Source organism: Mercenaria mercenaria, chromosome 4, assembly GCF_021730395.1.
Source record: "Mercenaria mercenaria strain notata chromosome 4, MADL_Memer_1, whole genome shotgun sequence".
In the NCBI taxonomy this organism is placed as follows: domain Eukaryota; kingdom Metazoa; phylum Mollusca; class Bivalvia; order Venerida; family Veneridae; genus Mercenaria; species Mercenaria mercenaria.
The window spans coordinates 44,075,783-44,090,685 of NC_069364.1; the positions used below are offsets into that span (position 1 = coordinate 44,075,783).

Here is a 14,903-nt window from a genome sequence, read left to right on the forward strand (position 1 = left end):
AATATTGTTAACCAAGAAAGAGCAGTGACAGTGACAGTAATATTTTTAACCGTAGGATAATATTGTCAACCAAGAAAGAGCAGTGACTGTGACAGTAATACTTTGAACCTCATGATAATTTTGTCAACATGCTGAATTTACTAACCCTTACCCTGCTAAATTTCTATAATGAACTTGCCCACCTTTCAATTTGGACAGCAACATTAACTGTTAAAAGGGGTGCTTACCAAATAGATACTGACTGAATGGCGAACAGTAAAGATCATAATCAGACTGCACAGATATGTAGGCTGGTCATGATCTGCACTGGTCACAAAGACAGACTCAGCCGTGTCCAGCATGATAAGGGTTAACACAGAATATAGAAACACTTAGGAAAAGAGACTTTATTCATAACTTAAAAGCAGCTTAACATACAAAACGACAAATTATACATCTTCAGAAGTTATAAAAAAGGCATACAAAAAGAAGTAAAAAAGTAAATGTAAAAATCCCATATGTAAAACACTGAACATCTAAAGTAACATGAAAAATAGGCTCAGTATGTTTAAGAAGGGTAATAGGTATATAAAGTTTAAAAAACGTTCCCACTCTTGAAAATTTAAAATCTAGTGCTGGCCAGTGGAAGACGTTTTGATCTTACATGTGTATGTGAAACCAAATAATTTTTTGTTCATGGTAAAGGTTTAACAAAATTGTAATTAGCCTATTCTATATTTCCATACCAGCAACGAGATATAATTGATATTCTTAAAATTGAAGTTCTCAGATATATGTCCCTCTTATGTTTGAAACATGTACAAATAAAAGGTTTTAGTAGCGTCACACTTTAAAATTAACTCATTCACAGTAAAGCATTCGTGATACTTAAAATAACATACATTGTATATCAGTTATAACTATATGAATACGAAAAATATGGCTTTAAAGTGCATGAATTATTATACAATGACTTATCACAGAAAGGTTGATGAAAGAAATGTATTTTTTTTTAAATAACTTATTCTTCAAATCATTTTTCTTTCAGCTATAATCACCCTGCCCTGGATAGGCTTGCGGATGAGTTCCGGATTCCCATCCCCGGATTGCTTAGGATGCACATGTAAGAAAAAAATAGGTTTTGTCTAATGCAGTGTCGTAACAGAACCTAAATTAATCTTATTAGAAAACGGAATAAAACTGTAAAATCTCGTACATTTTGACCACAGTGATTGTCTTCCAGATTGTTACGACCTTTTAAGATATGTTACGATGTTTTCAGAACTGTTACGGATTAATTACGGATTTCTTACGGATATATTATCCGTGGCAAAATGTTGAGCATGTTCAAAACTTTGCACCCTTGCCTCCGGATGTCCCCGATTTCTGAGCGGATATACCAGATGATTTACGAATGAGTTATTTTACCCTGAGTTCTACCGATGCTTTACGGATGCTATCCGGAACTCATCCGCAAGGCCTTCCAGGCAGTGTGATTCTAGCTTTCCCTATATTGTTCGTAGTGGAAACATTGGTGTTTCCCAAACATAACCAGAAATATAAACGTTATCAGTTAAAGGCACTTGAAGAAAATATTTAAATAAAAAAAATATGTTATTTTCTCATTTTTGTAAGAAATGGTGGTGTGCGGTACAAGCCTTCTAAAAATTATGTGAAAAGCCGCAGTTTTCGGTCAGCGTACCAAAGGCATCAATTATAATTGAAAAATACAATTGTAATTCTGCATATGTTCTAAAAACACAGTTGGAACTATGCGCGCGCATTCTTCTGACACACTGTGCGCGCGCACTCTTTCAGCTAAAACTTTTAGAGACCCATGGCGTCCAGTTCTCTCTGCATCTGGCAAATAGCACAAAGTCCACAGAATGACATTGCCACACAGTCACCACAGATTGAGCCCTGAAAACATACATAGTATCAATTCTACACTAAAGTCTTGAACAGTATTACTTTATAGCAAATCGTGAAGATATGAGCGGCACCATGAGAAAACCAACATAGTGCATTTGCGACCAGCATGATTCCATACTGTTCGCTAACGGTTTCTCTAATTGCTTTAGGGTTTGAAGGCGAACAGCATGGATGCGCAGTCTGGTCTGGATCCATGCTGGTCGTAGATGCACTATGTTTGTTTTCTAACGGTATTAATTAGATAATAAATAATTTTGAAATAAAAGGCCGACACATGTATTTTTTTAAATTTAAGTTAAAACTGGCCAGAATTCATCTAATTAATATGTGTTTCAGTGCATGATTCTGGTATACATCATGACAATGTTTTCCAAAGGCTCTGATGCGGTTTTTTGTGCAAATGTAATTTTACCAGGTGTACATAAAATGGCGAAAATGGCGCCGTAATATTCAACATGAAAATCGTATGCACAATCTAATAATAATGAATTGCAGCAGTGGTTGAGGGACATATAAAAACCGTCTATAAGACTAGGTTTCGACCGCTTAACCTACTGGCCAGTGATTTGAAACATTCTCGTGTCCCAAATGCGCCTCGCATGAAGGACATACTGATTTTGGTGTTTTTCCTTCAATGCAGACTGTTAGTTCACAAAAATCATCTGATATTAAGCTAAAGAAAGCAAGTTAAGACAAAATGATGAAATCATTTACCTGTATTCCGCCTAGGGTTCGGATTCGGGTCCTCAGGGCAACCAGAGCACCCGGTACGAACCATGGCATACAACTACATTCACCAACACGAGCTGCTATATTACACAGGGCACATGGCAGACAGCAATAAGTCATTATTACTGGAAATAGAAAAATAAACATTTGTTGAAAGGGGCAAAACTGCGTTTATTATTTGGTTGTCCAAAGTATAAGCACAACTGCCCGAAATCTCACCTTCACGTTCTCTCATCTTTTCGGTTATTTATTACTTTATATACCAATAATCTACATAGGGGCCGAGAGGGTAAGGTCGTTGGCTTCGAATTGCGTGTCCCTCATCGATGTTACTTCGCAGCCTCGACTGAATGTAAAAAAAAATACATGTGAAGAAGTCATCTGACTGGCTAGCGTAAGGTCGGTACATGATGCTAACCTGGTCCATGGGCACCTGCGGGTATTTCACCACCAACAAAAGCTTGAAGTCACCCTATGACCTAATTTAAGTTAAAAAATAGTTCTACTTTATCTTCACCGTATATATTTATGTATGATACTTTAGTGATTCATGTCTTTCAGAGAAAACAGGAAATTTAAAAAATGTAGACTATAAATAGGTCATCTGCGTAGTTAATGTACTGTTTGCCCAGAAGTTCTATCATTTTGCCGTGTCCTCTTAAAAGTGAGTAATGTCTTAGATTCTTATTTTAAAAACAGATTAAAACAACTTTCTATATACATGCTATGCGTAATAACATGGTTAAAAAAGCAGTACTTTTAATACCGCGCATGAACTGTTATAGTTAGAGCAATAAAGGGAGGTAATAAAAACAATAGATTCGATAAAACGTTCTAGTATGTTCAGCAATATTCAAACCTTGGACAAATGTTAAAGAAAGTAATTATCAGATATAGGATTTTACAAGAAATTAATGTATTTTATGTACATAACGGAAAATCTGGCAGCCACATTTTAAACAAAGACATTATGAATTGTCTTCCGCCGTTTTCAGCCATTTTGTAACGAAAACACGATAACAGACTCCGGAGGACGTAGCATTCCTACATATATATGAGTAGTATTTTTAAGGCTGTAAGGGGGATGTGTGTGTGGGTGGGGGGTGGGTTTCGGCATTAAATCTCTCGGATTGAGTGTACGCACGCACGCATTGAATGTGCACTATAAAACTTACATTAAACTATTTATTCAGTATATTTTACACTCAATACGTGCATAGATTTAATGTTGGCGGCTCTAAGGGACCGTACAGATAAACAGCTCAGCAAAACTAGATAATATTATAAATGATAATCCTAAACTTAACTTTTTGCAGAATTCAATGAGTGCATTATATTAATTCGTTATTTCTATCGATATCGAGGGGTATTTGATCAACTGAACAGTTTCAACTACACAACTCATTTACATATCTAGTAATTCTAAATACATCTGAAGATGGTTTACTATATTTGGAGTAAATAGCTAAAGATAATTATTTAAGTGAAAGGTGGGCACTGGATATCTTTAAACGAGCCAATACTGGTACATTTGTACATGACCTAAAAATAGCCTCCATTACAGAACAACAAAAGAGCGTTAAACCCTAACAGACCGATGATGCGACAACGTCTTGATATTAACCTTCTTAAGGTTACAATTTTTTACAAGATACTTGGGTAAAAACAACTAGGATACTAGGTCAGATGATGGAAAACCATTGACATCGTACAGGCCATTTATTTAACCAGTTTTCATAAAGAATGATCAGACTGCTTCGTGGAATCTAGATTTGGTTTGAGACTCGGTAATCTGGAGTAAAGAAAAACTAGGCCAATTATAGAAAAAGCCATTCAACACTCTTAGTCATGTCATTCTTTTTCTCTAAGACTTTATGAAATCTAGGTCAAGTCCAAAACTTGGCCGTATTGAGGTAAAAAACTTTTCATTGGGTCAAATCATAGAAATCCCTTGTAATCAATCCAGAGGTCACATTTTACTCCATTTACATGAACGTTTCCAAAAGGTTAAACTTCATTAAATCTAGTTCAAGTCTGAAAGTTAAAAGTTAAAGTCAAAAATTATGTCACTAGATCGGAGAACAGCAAATTGCTGTAGACACTCCAGAAGCCATATTTTCTACCTGATCTACATGAAACTTGTTTGTCGTTATTTACGTAACCGGGTCATCTTGGTTAAAAATAGGTCACATGGTTTAATCATAGCAGACTATAGACCATGTTATTACCTCGATTTGGGTGTAGAATTTTCATGTCAAGAGCTTATGGAAGGTCAGCGGTTCTACCAAGGTGCCCGCCTAAGACTAAAATAATGCCTGGACAGGCACCTGGGATCTTCAAAAGCTAGAAAAATTGTCGTATGATCTAATCTTTATAGGTGTGCGTCTAAATCCAACAACTTAATATCTAATCTATACGAAAGTTGTTTAAAAATCTAGGTCGTCCGAAGCAGGGTCATCTGCGGTTAAAATTATTCCACTAGGTCAAATTATAGTAAAAAAAAAAGAACATTCTGAGCGCCTGACTTTTCTATCTGATTTACGCTTAAATCTGGTCAAAACTAAGTCAGTATGTCAAATTAACAAGAAACAAGAGTGTCAGACTGTCAACAAATACGCCCGTCATCGAACTTTGCCTAATTCAAAGGACATAATCCAAGAGTGCATGGGGCGATTTGGGTGGTTATGGTTCTTGACCGAGATATTATGCCCACAAACATTGTCAGCAAGTTTGGTGAAGATCAGATGAAACTGTTAAACTGGTTTGACTTAGAGAGCGGGCATACTTTGGACGCCGACTGCTCCCCCACCCCAGAGAAGGGCGTATAAAAACAACTTACTAATATTCAAGAAATCACATGTTTTACCGGATATTAATGCAACTTTTCCTGGTCACCAAGAACAATGTCATATGACAACTATAGGTAGAGAATAATGTAATTGCAAGTTTTCCAATCAATAATAATACTTATCACCTGTGCACGTGTTACTCGTGTACTTTGCGTAATTAAAATCGGTACTTTTATTCTTCTGTTTTCTGACGAAAATATTCTTGGATCAAATATTCCGGATGAATATCTGGCCTGTTTTAAAGTTCTTTGTGTATACTTTGTTTTGGTTTAATAGACAACCTGTGATATGAAATTATGTTACAATGGATAACTTTTGATCATCAAGATTTTTTTTCTACCAGCTTCTGTTTGAACCCGGTTTCCTTAAATTTAGTCTCAAAGACCAATGGTACACAGGGCAGCGATATAAGGCCACAATGACCGTCTTGTTCATGTGTTGTTGTGTTCCCACCGGGTAACTTTGTGACCACAATCAATAACTTTATCTTATTAATAAGCCGCTACAAAGTTTTAATATTCATGACCATACCGAAGAATATTCCTCCGGCCACTAATCGATAGCGGTCAGATTTTCTATATAGAAATAAGAAGGGCATGTACACATTTTACTTAATAACAAAATTACTAAAAATAAGAAACCTTAGGTGCAAAAATATTACCAAAGTTCAACATTTGATTCATCAAAAGGTTTTTTTAAATTAAATTTTATCTTAATTCTTTATTCGTTCTTCACATGAAGTTTAATTCCATCATTTCGTCATTTTTTCCCTTCTTTTTTCCATATAAAATGTACAAAAATCTCATACATGCATTTCTTCAAAGCATTTTTTTTGTACAAAACCATTGATATGAAAGCTTAGGTGCAAAATATTTCCTACTCTCATTGAATTTATCTTTTGATTGATATTTATTTCATTTTTGTGAAATAAAAATTTGATTCGTTCTCAGACGGTTTATTTCCACTAATTTGGAAGAAAAATTAACTTCAGCGCGAAGTTGTTGTTGTAGCGTCATAAGCAGACGATATTATTATGCCGCGTGAACATGCGGTATTGTGATCAAAAGGTTAAAGTAATGATTTAATCATTTAATGTAATTTACTTCGCGAGTAATTCATTTTGTGTTAATATCACAAATTAACAATATAAGAAATGCAATTAAATATTGCAATTAATGTTTCGGTTCTAAAAAGAAAGAGATGCGCATTTCTTCTTATGTTGTTGTTCTCACCTTATTTCATACACATTTAAATATCAGTGTCAATTATGTCAATTAAACATTAAAAGAGATAGCTTTTCTATCGGCCATTGGATCACAAATGCAAACTGTCGCTATTTTTCTACTCAGTTACAGTACAAAAAGGTAAAATTTAGAATTTTTTGTATATATTTTACTTAATAAATTTTAGTAAATAAATTCAAGGTCCGCCTTGATCAAATTAAAGGTGGAACATATGTCCAGAGTATTTTTGTGTACAAGAATGTTTTTGTTGTTTTCGTGAAAATTTTACCTGGTTTCATGATCTTTTCAGTTTCATAAATGTCGTCGTGATTAACTTACTTTCATAATTTATTGTACATGTTCAATTCAAGATAATTTTACATGAAACCAATTTCTATAATGTAATCCTATTGAATGATAGTTAATAGAGGTAATAAAATGTTGTATGCATCACGCATAAATCCTTTTTATTGGACCTGTAATAAAACTTGCCGATTACCTCTAAATAAGGAAGGTTAAAATAACACGGACGTTTATAACACTGATAAGGCTGTAATTGCGTTTTGAATTACGGGTATTTTCTTTTTGTAATTACAAGGTATAATTATCATGCGATTTTAATCTTTCGCATTTTTTTTTATTTTGCAAACAGTTTTCATAATTATATTGGTGGAATATGTGTAGTTATATTAAAATGAGTAATGTCTGCTTGAATACGGCAAAGTACCTGTACAACCCTAATTGCCACTATCTTTAAAAAAAAAAAAAAAAAAATTACAAACATACCATAATTTTCGATTCATTAAACTTCCTATTTTGCCAATATGTTAAGAATTACTGAATTGATATACGTATGATGTTCAACCATTTCAGAATGATGACCCACGTATATATATTGCTTTATCATATGACGCTTCAAAGCCATAAAGACCATTGATATATATTCATAAACATCTCAGGTAAAGGGTCAGGTCAGTAAAAACTATATCAGTTGGGTTTCTTTCAAAATATTGAATTAAAACCAACGCGAATATTTGTTCGTTCTAGGAAATATTTATTTATGAAAATACTCGCGACATTTTTACATTATGAAGAGTTTCTCTCCAGTATGTTAGTCGTGCAATAAAATAAATAAATAAAAAAAAAAAAAAAACAGAAGAAAATTAGAACATACATACTTGAAATATCGTTTTCAAACAATACTTACAAAGCGTTTTTTTTAAAATTATATATAGGCCATTATCTGTTTAAAAATGGCATTGAGGTGTTAATCTATATCATCTATAAGATCGGTATTTTATATTTGTATTTATTTAGTTTATACTTATTTATTTTAGCCCGATTATAATGAAAGCTTCAAACTTATTTGAACCACTCTCGTGTCCGCTTTCTGGAAAACAAGTACTCGTGTCATAGGAGAATGTGGTCGTGAACCCATTGTGGCTCGAACACACGATCCTCCGGGTTGAGCGGCCGGCATCTTAACCACTAGACCATCGCTCCCATAGTATTCATTTAAAAATGGTATTAAAAATGGTATTGTGATGTCAATCTAGGCATGTGCCTTTAAAGCAGCTCTTTATATATGAAGTTGCCTATGTTCAAGTGGAGCGTATAAATCTAAGTATATACTATTGTTACAACTCCGTATAAACACCAAAAAGGGAATTCTCAAGTGCCTAAACCTACTTCTAGAGAAGAAAGTCCATAAACTATACTCACTTGAACGTTTTTATTACTGAATGTTTCAAGATGGAAACATTATTTGCAGTTAATGAAAAACAAAATCCCTACACCCATACTCAGGCACTGCTCCCTTAGCGAGCTATCACATTGATCTGATACATAAGCCTGTCAGTCACGGCTGTTTATAGCTTAAATCGAGTTCGAGCATTGACCGCACGACTTACAACGAGAAACAGGTCCGAAATCCCTGCACAAGGATCTTTGCGCTTATCCTATCACCAATATTAGATACGAGATCATCATTATGCATTTTCAGTCAGTAGGGCATGAAAATCGACCAGTAGCTCACTTCCAATGTCCCTGACATTTATTCCCGGGGATCGAGATGGTAAGCTTACCACATGTCGACTCGATCGGAAAGAGAGTTCGAGTTATCTGAAGTATCCCAGTCCCTTTGTACCTAGTCCCATGTGGCCAGCATGGGAGCTATCGGAACGTTTATCGGCTTAAACATGGTTCGAGATATAGAAGTGTGTTTGTACTTACGCGACTTGCAGTCGGTGCAACAAGACAGAAGACCGGAATCCCAGTCCCTGTGCCCCTGCACGGACCCTATCAGCATTTGTCTCCCGGACACCGGCTGAGCAATCATAACGGTTGTTGATGCCATGATGTGAAGAACGTTTTAATTCTGTAAAAACAAGCAAAAAATTATCATTTGAGCCGCGCCATGAAAAAACCAACATAGTGGCTTAGCGACCAGCATGGATCCAAACCAACCTGCGCATCCGTGCTGTTCGGTAACAGTTTCTCTATACTAATTGCAGTAGGCTTTGAAAGCGAACATTATGGATCCTGACCAGACTGCGCGGATGCTGGTCGCAAACCCACTATGTTGGTTTTCTCATGGCACGGCTCATTTTATAATACAGCTTTCACATACATGTGTATTTTTTTTTCGTCAGGAAGAACACAAGAAACAAGACTGTTTATTAAAACTTCGGTTTGGTTCCCGCGTGCGAATGCTCTCCGTACCGATTTGGAAAATGGATGGTGCAATTAGCCTTTTTATACATTCATTTGCGGAAGTTGTCATGTACTCCTGAACAAGTCAGAATTGTTGCAAAATCCAGGAAACTTAGTGAAATACTTTTGAAAACTACGTTAAACCCAAATCAAGTGAGTGTATTCGCTTGAATGTTTTCTGTTGTACTTATTCTATTACTCTATTGCCTATTTTCTGTCAGTTCATATCTGTAATCTCGATACATTTATCAAGGACGGATATTCTAAATTTAGAAATTTATTTTATACCATTCTTCAAATAAAATATGACCGATAAATAACTCTACTACCAATTTGTCACGGTGAACTTGGTGAAGTACGCAATCAAGAAAAAGATTTATATGAGCGATAAAGGAATACTTTTCTTCTTTTTCAGACTTGGTTCAAGCAAATGTGGCCTGAGTCAATGCGGTATAATTCATTTTGGTTAATGTCTCAGTGCGGCCCCTTAGATATTGTTGCTATGTCCCGCACGCTTTCTCGAGATATACCTGTATGAAATTTTACAGCTGTAAAAGGCCTGTATTTTTGTTCAAAATTACAGTCATGATTATTTCATTTACACCTGTAGGTTTCATTATCAACATTGATTTTACAGCTGTAGATTTTAATTTACAGCTGTCAAACGACTGTAAAACAGTTCGAATTATGCAAATGAGATAGAGCTGTAAAAAAATCTTACAGCTGTAAAATGAAAACGTTACAGCTGTAAAAATGAAATAGTTACAGCTGTAAAATGCCTCAAAGTTACAGCTGTAGAAATATTACAGGTGTTGAAAAAGAAGACATTATTTTAAGGGACGAAAGCAGGGGTGCAAAAAGTTTTAGGATGAATTGTTATTTTCTAGAAAAGGTAGCAATTACTACAAAAAATGCCAAAATAAATGATGTTGTAAGTAAATAAAAACAGTAATGAAATATGTTTACAGTATAGCATTTGCAAAATTCAAGAGTAGGATAGTCAAAGTGGATACTGTGCCTCAGATCTTGTTTTCTTTCTTTGTCATGAAAACATATGACAATTTTGTAATTAAATCACTTAAACTTATCAGCTTCAAATATAGTGTCAATATGCATGTACATATATATGTCCTTTTATAACTACATTAAACAATAATACAGTTGCACTTACTCAATAATGGTTAAAAATCCAATATTTTAGAAAATGTGGTTTCTTTGTGAACTTCAGTTATATCCCGCCAAATTTAATTAAAGATGGCTGACAGTACTCATGTTTCCCTCCAAAAAAGTTACAGCTGTAATTTTGAGACATGAACATTTTACAGCTGTAACTTTCAACTGTATTTTTTTACAGCTGTATTTTTTGAGAACTGCATGTTTTACACCTGTAAATTTCAACTGTATTTCTGGTCATTTTACACTTACAGGTCTTTTACAGCTGTAATTTCAAAACACAGTTCATTTACAGACATTTTACAGCTGCAAAACAGTTCATTTTTTCGTACAGGTATGGCCATCGACCGAGGTGTCTTAATATTTATTAAGTATAATATGAACGATATATCACATAAAGTCTTTTTTGTCCAGCGAAAACTGAAAATCGTACTGTGTGACGAATATGCCGTAAGATCTTTTTTCTTGTTTTGTGGCCTTCATTAGAAGATCGCTAAATTACAATTGAGCCGCGCCATGAGAAAACCAACATAGTGCATTTGCGACCATGGATCCAGACCAGCCTGCACATCCGCGCAGTCTGGTCAGGATCAATTGCTGTTCTTTCAAAGCCTATAGAAACCGTTAGCGAACAGTATGGTTCATGACCAGACTGCGCGGATGCGCAGGCTGGTCTGGATCCATGCTGGTCGCAAATGCACTATGCTGGTTTCCTCATGGTGCGGCTCAAATTAGTATCAATAAACGCCTAGCTAATTTTGATCGTTGCCGTCTTTAATTCAAAGAAAAAGTATCGTATATGAAAAGTAGTGTCACGGCACAGAAAATATTGCGGATGATACATTAAAAAAGTTTAATGAAATGGGAACTTGCACTGAATATTTATAAGATTGTTCTTACAGTTTGTGTAATTTACGTTTGCATACCATAAATCTGCTGACTTTTCATACCAACAGAAGTACAATGATGCTGTTTAAAATCACTTTATATATGAGCCGCGCCATGAGAAAACCAACATAGTGGCTTTGCGGCCTGCATGGATCCAGACCAGCCTGCGCATCCGCGCAGTCTGGTCAGGATCCATGCAGGTCGCTTGCAAAGCCTATTGCAATTAGAGAAACCGTTAGCGAACAGCATGGATCCTGACCAGACTGCGCGGATGCGCAGGCTGGTCTGGATCCATGCTGGTCGCAAAGCCACTATGTTGGTTTTCTCATGGCGCGGCTCATATCTCGTATACCATCTCATGTTAAGGAGTTAACGATGCAAAAATAGTGCATTTCGGAAGTCACTTGATACAATCTCAACTTTCAAGTGGGAAAAACAATAAACAATATCAAAATGGAATGCGTAGGAGAGTCAGTGACATTCTATAAGAACATCTAATTTTATCCTTTTTTTTCAGTTGTTGAACTCCCCCCTCCCCACATCTCTTATTTAATGTCGTGAGTCGGGTGGGTACATGTCATGTTTATAGCGAACTGTATCGAAAGTTTTTTTTTGTTAATTTTCGAATACATTAAAAGATAGAGTTTACTAAAAGTGGCATTAATAATATGGGGAGTCGGGCCCGGTCGAGTATGAGGCAAACCAATTGATGATCAACAGTTTTGGTTGAATCCATCTTGAGAATACCTCCCCAACCCCTCAAATCAATTCTTGTCAAACAAACAGTTGAGGAATGTACGTATTTTCAAAGTAGTGTAACTAATATTATACTATAAAGCTATCTTAACGTTTTTTATTACAACATACAAGGTATATCTAAACACTATCTTTTAAGGGCAAACCATAAAGATATTTTAATGTTTTTTTTTTGTGTGTTTTTTTTTTTTTTTTTTTTTTTTTAATAATGAAAACTTTATTCTCACTAAATTCTATTGTAGACAGGCTCTAAGGTCTTGCCAAAAACTATCAAAAGTTTAGCTTTATGTCGTCTTTAAGTGGTGACAATTTTATTTTTACTAGAATCTTTGATAAACACGATATGTTTAAGGTTTGGTCAACATTAATAAAATTGTAGGAGTTTTCTGTATGATTGATGAAATTAACTTACGAGAAATATAAGACTTATTGAAAAGAAAATAACTCCTGCTGAAGTCTAAAATTCGCACCAATAACAACGGGTTAATAAATTATTTGCTTAGATTGTGTAAAAACTTTTCTAGACGTTAATACAAAAAAAAGTTATACTTACATGCAAAAATTCCGTGTATGAACTTCCACTCCACGTTCTCTGTATTAGTACTGCGCAAGTTGGTAGTAAATACTTAAGTTGTTAAACGATGAAAATCAATATTCCACAGGGACTAGTGTGTGTTTTCTTAAGAAATGATATAGATCTATAGCAGAACCATGCTTTAATATATTTAAGCACGATGAAGAGGTTATACGCCTGCGGAATAATTTCGAGAGGGCGTAGCACGAGTGAGTATAACCTATATATTGTGTTTAGATATATCAAAAATAGTTCTTTTACATATCATTCCGATTCTGTCATGTCTCTAATATGAAAAATAAAAAAAACCCCGAATGATAAAAGGAACAACTATTTCATGACGTGTCCATAGTACAAATCAGTAAGTCGACGTGACGTGAGTGTGACCACGTTGAGATAATACGTCCTGTGGAATAATTTCTGAGTGCGTAGACGCATAGTTAATTATTCTTCGAGTCTACAGTCGGTAAAAATTAAGTCATATTTTGATTTGTATTGAATTGATGGATTGAACAATTTTAGATAATCAAATAAAGTGTTCTTTAAACTTATCAGATTCTTTCACTGGTTATAGGTGCAGATGGGAATTTCCGGCCTCGAGGGTAACTGTTTAGGTGGTAACGAGGTTCCTACCGAGTTACCGCCTAAACAGTTACCCGAGAGCCGGATATTCCCATCTGCACCTATAACCAGTGACAGAATCTTTTTCTTGCATACCGATATCAAGATAAAATAATAAAAATAAAATCAGTCGAACGGCTTTCATTTTAGAACTATTTCTTATAGCAGCGTATTCAAACAAAGCGCGGGAAATCAACGTCCGTAAACAGGAAAGACGTCATGACGTTTCAAAGACAAATAACAATGTTTAGTTCCGGTTTTGTTTTATCAGTTCCAACGTAACGTTATGAATTTTTGATAAAATAACAGGTTTTGAATCGAGAAATATACAATCAGGAACAAAGAGGAACTGTCAAGGTATTAGATTTTTATTCCGTTTTTCGAAATAAAATATAAATAATTACATAAATCTTCTACATATATGTATTTCGTAATACGTCATTTAAAGCATGAGAGTCATCTTACACCCCGGGGTGTAAGATGGATTTTTCCAGCACCGGTAAAAATACCGGAAATCCCCGGAAATCCCCGTCTGGTATGCAAGAATTTATCATCTTGTTCTCCTCATCTTTTTTTTTAAAAATCATCTGGAATGAATAACATTTAGTTAAATCTAGACATTTGTCTTGCCTGAAGATCAATATTGACATCTATATTTGTATTGCCGTGGTCTCTACGGAACTAACAGGGCAACCAAGCTTCAAATAAAGGCACAATAACACTGTTCTGCAAAGATAACTTTGCAAAAAGCACTGTATCATATGGTTAGATATGTCCATGTAGCAATGTAGACAAAACGAGTGATTCGTCGGTTGACCCAATAAGGTGCTTGCCAACACCTAAACATTGTCTGGCCATCTGGAAAAGTTGTTAATTGGCATAAGCTGTTGATTTTGCGAAAAGAAACACACAATGATAGATGAACATAATATAGGTGAGCAATGCATTGGATTGAGATGAAGAAATATAGACGAGTTTGATGAAGGTGAGTGATGCATTGGACGTAGATGAAGAACTAAAGATGAGTTTGATGTAAGTGAGCGACGCTTTGGGTGGAGATAAAGAATAAAATATGTCAGGCATTGGATGGAGATGAAGAAAGCCTAAAGACGAGTGTTTGTAGGTAAGTGATTCACTGGATAGAGAAGGATATGGAGAAGGAGAACTATAGACGAGTTTAACGCAATGGAGCGAAGTATTGGATGGAGATGAAAAATTAAAGATTTATGTCTATTTGGTGAAGGTGAGCGATGCATTGGCTAAAGATGAAGAATTATACAGAAGTTTGATGTAGGTTAGAAATGCATTGGATTGAGGTGATTTCAGAACTGTAGATAAGTTTGATGAAGGTGAGCAATACATTGGGTGGAGAAAAGGAATTACAGTTGTGTTGGTATGTGATAAGATGATGGTGAGAATGCACTGTATGAAAGGGCTTAAGACTTTCTTTGTTGTAGCGAGCAATGT

The 14,903-nt window shown here is 35.2% G+C and overlaps 1 protein-coding gene across 1 annotated transcript; it reads right to left on the minus strand.

Moving 5' to 3' along the window:
* Window positions 1-371: 371 nt before the first annotated feature.
* On the minus strand, window positions 372-12,948 carry LOC123551589 (cornifelin homolog). Its single transcript, XM_045340634.2, has 4 exons — window positions 12,795-12,948; window positions 8,945-9,089; window positions 2,626-2,765; window positions 372-1,899 (listed from the first exon to the last, which is right to left on the minus strand). Exons 2-4 carry the CDS (start codon window positions 9,066-9,068, stop codon window positions 1,807-1,809), a joined length of 357 nt encoding a protein of 118 aa, XP_045196569.2. The 5' UTR covers window positions 9,069-9,089; window positions 12,795-12,948; the 3' UTR covers window positions 372-1,806.
* Window positions 12,949-14,903: the final 1,955 nt, after the last annotated feature.

Bases quoted from the DNA above. Each gene is read 5' to 3' on its own strand.
- LOC123551589 (XM_045340634.2), bottom strand. From the start codon at position 9,068: ATGGCATCAACAACCGTTATGATTGCTCAGCCGGTGTCCGGGAGACAA. The intron at 2,766-8,944 runs GTAAGTACAAAC...TTCTATTTCCAG, and splicing joins TTGCACCGACTGCAAGTCGC to TAATAATGACTTATTGCTGT. The intron at 1,900-2,625 runs GTAAATGATTTC...GTATGTTTTCAG, and splicing joins GAACCCTAGGCGGAATACAG to GGCTCAATCTGTGGTGACTG.